Source organism: Coenobita brevimanus, chromosome 83, assembly GCF_032717465.1.
Source record: "Coenobita brevimanus isolate Jiangsu-jjx chromosome 83, ASM3271746v2, whole genome shotgun sequence".
NCBI lineage: Eukaryota > Metazoa > Arthropoda > Malacostraca > Decapoda > Coenobitidae > Coenobita > Coenobita brevimanus.
The window spans coordinates 1586430-1597500 of NC_137036.1; the positions used below are offsets into that span (position 1 = coordinate 1586430).

Genomic DNA, 11071 nt, shown 5'->3' on the forward strand with positions numbered 1-11071 from the left:
TCTCTCATATATTTCTCCACTCCATCACCTGTACACTTGTAAATGTTAACTGTGATCAGCGTGCTTTCCATAGTACATACAGTAGTCAGCAGTGTATGTACAGTAGTCAGCAGTGATGTGAGAAGGACTGATCTGAGAAATTATCATATGAAAAGGTCCTTGTCCCTAACTTGGCACACTCGGTTTTAATTATATGGCCAGAAGTCCTCTTTATAGGTCTGGGATGTGTGTGGGGAATTATTACCACCACTACTACAAATAATAATAATAATAATAATAATAATAATAGTAGTAGTAATAATAATAATAATAATAATAATAATAATGAAATACCATTGAGATATATTTGATTCATGATTGAGGTGCTACAAGAGACAAACACCTCAAAACATCTATGAAGAATCACAAGCAACATGAATTGAAGGTGAGGCTGTAATTCCACATCAGTTAATTAAACATTTATATGAGAAATAAAACAGTGGTGAGACATGCTTCTGTTTTATGACTGACGAGTGGAAGGAGAGGTGTAAATGATGTTTAAAAAAAATCATGCAGTCCTTTAGTTCCTCTTAAGGAGCATAGGGGCCCAAGGCTAGTCTGCGTATTTCTGCTCAGTCCAAACATTAAGGGGAGAATGGTCATTTATAAAAAGCTGATTTGTAGTTTGCCCCAGTTTGCAGTGTCAGATGTGTTGAAAAGGCAGTCATGTTATGGATCACCCCTGTCTGGTACAAGAAAAGTCTTTATAATTTACAATGCATCCCTGACTTATAAACTCTTGGTGTTTTGGAAAGCATCTCTTGTGTTATAAAAAAATGCAATGGTGTATTTTTGTACATGCCTGTTTCGTATGGGGAAAATTTTGACATTTTGGAAGCATCCCTGACCTATAAGAGGACTGACTGACTGAATAATATAAATAAGTTGTATATTAGAGAGATAGTTGTGTATTATTGCTTAGTATGTTGATTCACAGCAGGTTTATGATCAATTTCTTGCCGTAGCTGTGATTTCTTTTTTTCAGGCCGGACAAGAAGAGGAGACAGCAGAATATGTCCTGTGTTTGTCAGTTATGAGAAGAAATAGATCATAAGTGTTTGTGAATCCCTTGTAAGATTTTAACCCTTAACCCCTTGTGCCCCTTGAGGGTTAAATTACTATAGCTTAAACTGAGGTTATGTTGAGCTGCTTAAGTTTGTGCCCCTTGAGGGTTAAATTACAACAGCTTAAACTGAGGTTATGTTGAGCTGCTTAAGTTTGTACCCCTTCAGGGTTTAATCACAAAAGCTTAAATTGAGGTTATGTTGAGCTGTTTTAGTTAAATAGGTTATTGGAGGGAATAATTTTCTGAGCTTCTAGCCTTTGGTACCTTTTTGCTTGCATTAAAAAAAATGTAATTGGTCTTCTACTAAATCCCTTCATTAATTATTACATTAATTTTCATAGGTGGTGGCTGCTGTCTTGAGGCAGTCATTGGACCTTGTGACTCACACTTTCTAGTCCGTTTTGGGGCCACAGCATAATTTGATGGTGGTTGATTAAATATGATACAGGCCGTCTTTTTTGTGCAGTTCTGGCATCCCAGAATTTGCCATTTCAGCCCAGCATAAAACCTCCAGTATTTAAAGTACATAAAATAATCAGTTTTTAGTTATCGTTATACATAAAGTACATAAAATAATCAGTTTGTAGTTATGGTTATACATAAAGCTCAATCTGGTTTACCTCAAAGCTTGTGTGGTTTGGGCTTCTGGCTCTAAGGGTGAAGGGGTTAAGGGTTAAAATCTAAACATCTCATGAGGTGTTAGCCTTTATGTAACTTTTTTTCTACTGCTCTGTGTGGATGGTGAGTGAAAGTTCAATAAAGTGTGTGCATGGAATTTTTATGAAATGAAGAAAATGTGCAAAGAACTGTTAATACTATCATGCTGACCCTGGTGGTGTTAGTTGTAGTTCCAGATTCAACTGAACATGAACATGGTAGACTGCAGGCTGAAGCTGCCCTCATCTCGCAGTCACCATTCACCTTTCGGGGACAGTGAGAAAGTTGAGGGACATTTTTATAACCAGGCAGCTCCGCTTCCTGTTTATATCAGTGCCATTGCTTGAAGGCATCCCTGTGTAGCAGCATCCTGGCCCTAATTCCCACATATAAAGGCTGAGGTAAGTTTGAGAGACAGGGTAATTAAAACTAAATATAAAAAATAAGAACTATCAATGGCATGTACACACACATTGCAGCCATCAGTTCTCTGTAGGTATAGAGACTTAACACCCAAAAAGTCCATTTCTTGTGCAACCATGAAAATCCCAATTCCCATGCAAGGTGAGGTGAGGTAGTATGCAGGAACCTAATCAACAGCATGCTTAATGAAATGGGTCACACACACACACTTGTACACAGACCAGAAACCCCAGTTATAACCTGAGAGCATAAAAAAGGTCGATCTAGCAGAGCACAGTAATGACATGTGGAATGGGCCACACAGCAAATTCCTGCTTGTGTTAAGTCTAGTGAGCCATAGTTCTGAGGTGGGAGTAAGTCCTCAGTTACTGCAGCCAATGCATTTTAATCTGAGGGAACTGTGCCTCTCCCACAGTTCTTTGTACTTTGTTGTCTGAAATTCACTGAGCTTTGAGTAGGAGGTAGGAATGAGTCTCCATGGTTACTACTGGGATGCCTGGCCATCTTGAAGGGGCCAATATGTCAGGCTAGAACAAGTACTTCGTAGGGAATTTTAAGTAGGTTAGGAAGTGTACCCAAGTAATAAAGAGTTGATAAGGGCCTTAGCTGTTACTGTTCATGTACTGTCGTACGCTGAATAAGGAGTGCTTGGAAGTCGCATAAATAAAATATCAGATACAAGGTGTCAGCACGAAGACCCAAAGATAGTACAGTATTAGCTTGTGCTGCAGTTTTAACCATTTTACTCTAGTGACAAACTTAACATATTCTTGCTGCTTTCAGACAGTTATTTAGCATGGGAGAGTTTTTGAACTTGGAGGGGTCACAGCATTCATTAACCTGTTAAGTAGAAGAACTGAGTATAAGTTGCTTGGAGTGACTGAAGTAGAGGGTTAACATACAGCCTTCATTAACTATTCTGCCTTCAGACAATGTAATTCAGTGAGGGACACACACTTGAGAGGCTACAAATACTTTTTTTACTGTAGGAGAGAGAAAGTCATTGGAGGCAGCTGGAATAAACCAGTGTCAGTAGTGAAGGGATGGAATTTGTGTGAGAGTAGGTGTATCTTAGAATATAAGAGCTTTATTTTGTACACTTTGAGCTCAATTTTTTACCATTAGAGTCTTTGCAGAATGACAACGTTCATAAGTGCTTATTATGTGATAATTCATCTGTGTATCATAATACCAGGTTCACCATAACTTACAGATGTCTGACCTCACTGGCAGAATAAGACAGTGCTGTAGCTCTACATCCCTCAAATAAAACTTTGTGAGTAGTGTGATATGCTAATCTTAATCTCAAGTAACAACTTGGCATTAAAGATGGGGAGATGCCAGTTTTAACCCAAGTTAGAGTGGATAGACTGTAGGGTTTTGAGTATATTTAAACATGGATCGGAGTCAGCCTCTCGACCTTAACATTTTTAAGTCTGAATTGGAATTTCTTAATTCCTAGAGTTCTTGGAAGGTAGGACCATTGAGTGCTGTCTTCCTGTGCAGTGTATGTTTTTGTACTCGTATTAGAAACGTTCCATTAAAGAATTTGCATCGTGTATCTTTAGTTTCTGTGTCAATGTTCTAGCAGTGTGAAATGTATAGCTAATATGTTAAGTCTTGCCATTGGGTAAGATGGTATTATTCTAAGTATGGCAGGACCTCAAGTTTTTAATGTATGTACTTGCGAGAGGTCGTTCTACTAGGAAGTGGCCTGATCATCTGTGTCTTATTATGCCACTATATGGTGTCTTAATCTTTATTCTTTTCGGGTCTTGTTTGTTCACTTCATCTTTTTTTCTCTCCCTCTGTATAAATATGTTTCTCTCTCCCTCTGTATACATATTTCTCCATTCCTCTGTGTATTGATTCATGTTTCTCTTCCTCTGTATATTGTCATACTGTCATTTGTTTCTGTATCTTCTCTCTCTGTTCTACTGTATTCTGTCATATGTTTTTATCTCTTCTCCCTCTCTTCGTCTGTCGTGTGTCTCTCCTGTATATTCTGTCGTATATTTCTGTCTCTTTCTCTTCCTCTGTATATTCTGTTGTATGTTTCTCTCTCCTCTTTTACTCTCTCTGTACTGTCGTATGTTTCTCTTAAACTGTATATTCTGTCGTATGTTTCTGTCTCTTTCTCCCTATACTGTACTTCATCGTATGTTCCTCTCTCTCTCTCTCTCTCTCTCTCTTCCTCTATATATTCTGTCATATGCTTGTCTCCTCTCTCTCTCTCTTTCTCTGTATATTCTGTCATATGCTTGTCTCCTCTCTCTCTCTCTTCCTCTATATATTCTGTCATATGCTTGTCTCCTCTCTCTCTCTTTCTCTGTATATTCTGTCATATGCTTGTCTCCTCTCTCTCTCTCTTCCTCTATATATTCTGTCATATGCTTGTCTCCTCTCTCTCTCTTTCTCTGTATATTCTGTCATATGCTTGTCTCCTCTCTCTCTCTCTTTCTCTGTATATTCTGTCATATGCTTGTCTCTCTCTCTTTGTATATTCTGTCATATGCTTGTCTCTCTCTCTTTCTCTGTATATTCTGTCATATGCTTGTCTCCTCTCTCTCTCTCTCTCTTTCTCTGTATATTCTGTCATGTTTCTCTCTCCTCTGTCTTTCTCTCTCCCTCTGTATGTTATATGTTCTCCCCCCCCCCTCTCTCTCTCTCTCCTTTCTCATACTATCATCATAGCCCTAACTACCAGGGAAGTAAAAGTCCAAAGTACAACAGTATATATTTATTGTATACAAGTTTATATGTACAAACAATGTGCTCACCCTTTTGAGGGGACATACAAGCCTAATACTGTAAATATAAACAAACAATTACCTGGTTTGAAGTCCTGCGTGTGTAGAATTTGAAATAAAATAGTTACCCCTGAAAAAGAAATATATTAGTTACCCCTGAAATATAAGAGAAAACGTATTAGTTGAAGGAACTCATTCACACTGATGTGCAGGGGTGGGTTAACCTGGCCAGCTCCAGCTGCACCTCCACCAGGGTGTCTGACCCAGTCACTCACCCCAGCCAGCAGGGTGGAGCCCAGTGAGTGGAGGGTGTGGTGGCTGGCAGTAGCTACTGCTACTGCCAGCCACCACACCCTCCACTCACTGGGCTCCACCACAGCACTGGTGGTGGTGGTGGGGGTAGGGGTGTGTGTGTGTGGTGGGTTAAGTCCACACACACAGCCCCTACCACCACCACCACCACCATCTTGGCTGGGGTGAGTGACTGGGTCAGACACCCTGGTGGGGGTGTTGGGCCGGGGGGGGTAAACCCACTGGAGCTGGCCAGGCAGGGGAAGGGAAAGGCGGTAAAGCTGGGAGGAGGAGAAAGAAACGATGGGTTGGGGCCGAGATGGGGAAACAGATTGCCCCGCCGGCAGGCCAACCCCGTATAATCCCGTTAGGGATTGGGTAATCTGGCCCTATCTAAACCCCTGCCCATCCCTCCCCTCCCCCCCTCCCAGCCCTTTCCCTTCCCCCACCACCCCTGCACATCATGGCTCATATTCCCACTGGTTAAGGACACTCCCTACCACCTCACCCTTGCCAGATTATTTATACATAATGACAACTAAGTGTAATATGCAAAATAAATCATTAGGGAAGAGGTGGTAGTGAGACCTTAAGCCAATGAGAATACAAGCCACAGACACACACATACACACACAGAAGGAGAGAAAGGAAAAGGATAGAGGGAGGAGAGGTGGAGGGAAGGAAGAAGGATGAAGGATGGGAAAGGAAGGACTGAGGGAGACGATGAAGTCTGCAGCCATCTGAAAAGAAAAGAGAAACTGTCAGTACAAATGTTGAAAAAGCGTAAAGTTACCCCTTCAGCCTATGTTGCATCATTTTCTTTTTATTCCTGCTGGCCACTGATTTATTCAGGAATTATGCCACTCCTACAATCTTAGAGTTGTGGTTGCATGACAGTGAGTTATGAGGAACAACTATCTTCTTGGTTACTAGTCAAATTTACCCTCCACTCCGACTACATCTGGCCATCAACTGGGCCGAAAGGGTTTAGGAATCTTTGGTGAAAACACAGTGACTACACATAAGCTACAGCCTCATTAATCCTCTCATTAAAAGAAGTCTCCCTTAAGCTGAATCAAATCATCCTGTGGTACCAAGAGTGAGGCTTTCTCTGGGGTGAAGTACGCACCTAACATCAAAATATTTATAAAGCTCGTACTCTAATCCTAACCCAATATCACAAGTACGAGGAATTGACAGATACAACACAGTGTTCTAGGTGACAGGAGGCTTCATAACACCTGTTCCTTAACTATTTATTATCCCTAACAAACCTTAACATTCTCCTGTACGTTATTTATGTCATCTTAATATCAATGTACTTTGCAACAGTAACATAAAATATGATACTGAGGTGTAATATGCTGGACAAACTGCTAGGGAAGAAGTGTTAAGACATCCACAAAGCCACTCAGAATGTGACCTACAGTGCTATGATGTCACAGGTAAAGACTCAGTGATGTGGGGGATGAGGGTGTATGAGAATGAAACTGTTGGTAGAATGACAAGGGGAATGTTCCTGACGGTGTACTAGATCTCATGGTCCAGAATGAACTGTGGCTTATATATGGTTCAAAGTGTATAGAAGACTGGAGGTTATTATATCACATACAATGCTACCAGGGGCATACATCAGTCTCTATCTATCGTCAGACACTTTAATCCTAAAAGGGGCAGCCACAAAGAAACTGTCTCCATGTTGCCACGTCCCCTGTCATTTCTGTGCCCTCCCCTCAGCTCACACCTCCCTCTCTCATACACCTCTCCACTCAGTCTCCTAACCTAAAATTTCTGGACCATTGCTCTGAAAACAGCAACTTGGGATGGGCAGTTCTTGATACCTCATGACTTGAACCTTACCAGCTTAGCTAACTTGGCCTAAAACTGCCATCACTCCACCTTGAATATTTAGTTAAAACACTATATTGGCACTAGAATATGATGCTAGTTACCAAAATGTGTTTCAAGAAGAATCCAGAACCATATCATCATCTGATTCTGCCGATGACCCAGCCAAACCAAGCCAAGAAAGGACTAAAACCTGGGCTAAGTTAAGATCAGAGACCTATAATCACCACCCAACTCCACGCCAAACAGTTCTCTCCACCCACACCCACCCATTTTTTCCTTCCTCACCTCTGAACCTGCATCTTACTGCCCTACTTACAACACTCATCTCCATGGCCTATACTTCCCCTGCTACAGCCCACATTTCACAGCCTAGCATTGGGCATCTTCTCTTCTGTAGAGATGGATAGGTGGCAGCAACAATAAAACAAAACTGATGTCCTGACTGAGCAGCCCTATCTAGGGACCCTACACTCTCCAGGTGAGGTACAGTAGTTAAGGGTTAGATGATGGATGGACTGCCTAACCCCAAGAGACACACATGATGGGACGGTACCAGGTTGAATGACACATGGATCACCGAGCTCAGGGCCCTTAACCTCATGATGGGAAGGTAAAGAGTTGAATGACACATGGATGGCCTAGCTCAGGGCCCTTAACCTCATGATGGGAAGGTAAAGGGTTGAATGACACATGGATGGCCTAGTGTCAGCCTCCTACATTCCTGAAGGACAATAAAGGACTGGATGATACACACAAGGCCTCACCTCGGCCCCCTACACTGCTAATGGATCCTACACTGCTGAAGGGACAATACAGGACTGGATGATACACAAAGGGCCTCACCTCAGCCTCCTACACTCCTAATGGATTGGACAATGACTGGACGATGAAAAGAATAAAACAGAAATGACACCTTGAGGCTGAAGAGGTAAATGGCTATCCCTTTCCACTGTCAAAAACTGGGCAAATATGACTGTGTAAATCAGATCATCAAAAAATATATGTACAATACTATATGAATGAAGACAAACTGGATTATCAAAAATATATGTACAATACTATATGAATGAAGACAAACTGGATTATCAAAAATATATGTACAGTACTATATTAATGAAGACAAACTGGATGATCCAAAATATATGTACAGTACTATATTAATGAAGACAAATTGGCAGCAGCTGACACCTAACAACGCTGCCACAACATGGGTGCTCAACCTTTTTAGCCAAACGGACCAACTTCCTATACAAACAGTCTTGGTGGGAACTTTAAATTCAAACAGACTTGGTGGGAACTTTAAATTCAAACAGACTTGGTGGGAACTTTAAATTCAAACAGACTTGGTGGGAACTTTATATTCAAACAGACTTGGTGGGAACTTTATATTCAGACATGGTGGGAGCCTCCTGTTCCAACTTGGTGGGAAGTTCCAATACAAACAGACTTTGCAGGCTGTACTCTGCTCCCATGAACTTTACTTATAAATATCTATCTATCTATCTATCTATAGCCCGATGCCCTAATCACACAAAGGGTGGTACAAATAACTCCACTGTATACTATAGGTGATAGGCAGGGACTTGTCATGGTGGTATGAATAAAATCAGGCAGTTGTGATGGACACTTGTACAAATGTCCCTCAGTTCCCTTCCAGACCCTTAAAAACATGATGAACTGCAGGAAGGGGTAAACTCCAGCCTGCAGTCCACTGGGTTCACGTTCAATTCAGCCTGGGGCCACAACAACAACAGTGCAGATTAATATTTACGTGTCAGTGACTCAAAACCAATATATGATGCAGTATTTTTCACTTAGAGGGACACTAACATATTATTCCAACGGATCCAACATGACTGATTGAGCACCCATTCTGAATAATACTGTTTGGCATAAGACAGTTCATGGGTGTATGTATGTATGTATGTATATGTGTATGCATGTACAGTATATATGTATGTACGCATGTATGTACCATTTCATATCGTATCCAATGGCTCCAACATGCTTACGTGTGTCTGCCTCGGTCACCTAAAGGTGGCTCTCCATGCTTCTTGATCTCTGGCAGCTTCCCTATTCAGTCCCTTATCCCTGAGATCACACCCTATGTCCTCGTCCCAGGTCTTTTTCAGTCTGCTTCTCGCAACCCTACCCCCAGCGTTCACACTTCTCACTTTCTGCACCAAATTGTCATCTCCTATCCTCTCCACATGACCAAACCATCTCAGTTTACCTCTCCTCATCACAACACAAATACACTCCAGCCCCATCCTACCTCTTAACTCTTCCATCACAACCCTAGCTCCCCCAGGCTTCACATTCAAGGATGCACTACACATCCACCTAATTAATGTCATTTTTGTAGGTTAAAGCCTGTGAATATCCTCCTCCTTTACTGCCCAGGTCTCACTACCATACAGCATTACACACCTAACACATGCATAAATGAACTTAAGTATGTATGTATGTATGTAATATATGTATGTCTGCAAATCACCTGTGGAAGGCAGCCTAAAGTCCTTCAATTCAGGTGAAGTCCTTTTCCATTAACTCTTGCAGCTGAGAAACAATTTTATTCAGCACAGGAAAGGCAGTGTTTATTGATGGGTGTTATTACTGCTGTACTGTTAGTGAGGGATGCCTTCATGGGGTGGCACTGATATAGCTGGGTAACTCCACTGACTGGTTATACAAATGTCCCTCAAATCCCTCCCTGAAAGAAGATTGGTGGGTTGCAGGAAAAAGGGAAGTTCAGCCTGCAGTGCACTGGGTTCACATTCAGATGAGCCTGGGGTTGAATGAATTGCTACTGGCACTATTAAGGCTGCATCTAACCCCTCCATTGTAAATACTCTCTCTCTCCTGCTGAATAAAATCATGTCAAGGCAGCAAGTGTAAAATGAAAAGGGCTTCCCAGGATCCACAGCTTAATCTTAAACACAACCAAAGCCAGAGACTCTCACCTTGTATGTCCCATCAAGCACTGAAATATATGGGTGAGCACATAGTACATTCTGACCCCTTAACAACTCAAAACATTAATGCTACGGAATTGAGAGCACAGATCAATGAGAGTGGTTGTTAAGGGGTTAAAAAATATACACAGGAAAAGCCAATCACATTTTCCAAACATTTAGTCCCCATTATAACTTATGGATGTATTCAGAAACTATTTTTCATATAACACTTACTGTAATTTGGGGAGAAAATGGCCAAACAGCTCTATAGATACCAATGCAAATTTTACACGTCAGTTCCTCTACAGGTTATTCTGACCTTAATGGCAAAAAAACATATTAAAAAGCCAGGGATGTGTTTACAAAATATCATAACTCTGTACTGCTTGAGTGAGTAGGGGAATAACTGATCAAAATACCAGAACTTTCTACACACAACTGGTAAAGTGTATGTGGGTAAACTGCCATATTACCCTCATAGGTAGCAGTGCCAATCTTGTGACTCAATTCTTTTATAAATTAATAATATGTATGTGGGAAAACTGCCACATTACTCTCATAGGCAGCAATGACTCAATTCTTTATTATAAATTAATAATATGTATGTGGGTAAACTGCCATATTACCCTCATAGGTAGCAATGCCAATCTTGTGACTCAATTCCTTTATAAATTAATAATATGTATGTGGGTAAACTGCCATATTACCCTCATAGGTAGCAATGCCAATCTTGTGACTCAATTCCTTTATAAATTAATAATATGTATGTGGGTAAACTGACATATTACTCTCATAGGTGGCAATGGAAATGACTCAATTCTTTTATAAATTAACAATATGTATGTGGGTAAACTGACATATTACTCTCATAGGTCCTCAATTCTCTTATAAATTAATCTAGACTTAACGGCAAAAAAGAATGTATAAATTAAACCCTGGCCTGTTCCAAATATAAGAAACTTGATCCATACATCTGGTACGTCAATTTTTCGTTATTATTATGTACCAATGGCACTTTTTTCTGTGGCAATATTTCA

General features: G+C 40.8%; 1 protein-coding gene across 1 annotated transcript in view; it reads right to left on the reverse strand.

The window, feature by feature from the left end:
- Nucleotides 1–1726: 1726 nt before the first annotated feature.
- The window catches only part of LOC145409817 (uncharacterized), a 30864-nt gene continuing 21519 nt past the window's right edge, over nt 1727–11071 (reverse strand). The window contains exon 4 of the mRNA XM_080280124.1: nt 1727–1756. Coding sequence (XP_080136250.1) covers nt 1727–1756 — 30 coding nt within the window. The remainder of the gene's footprint in view (nt 1757–11071) is intronic.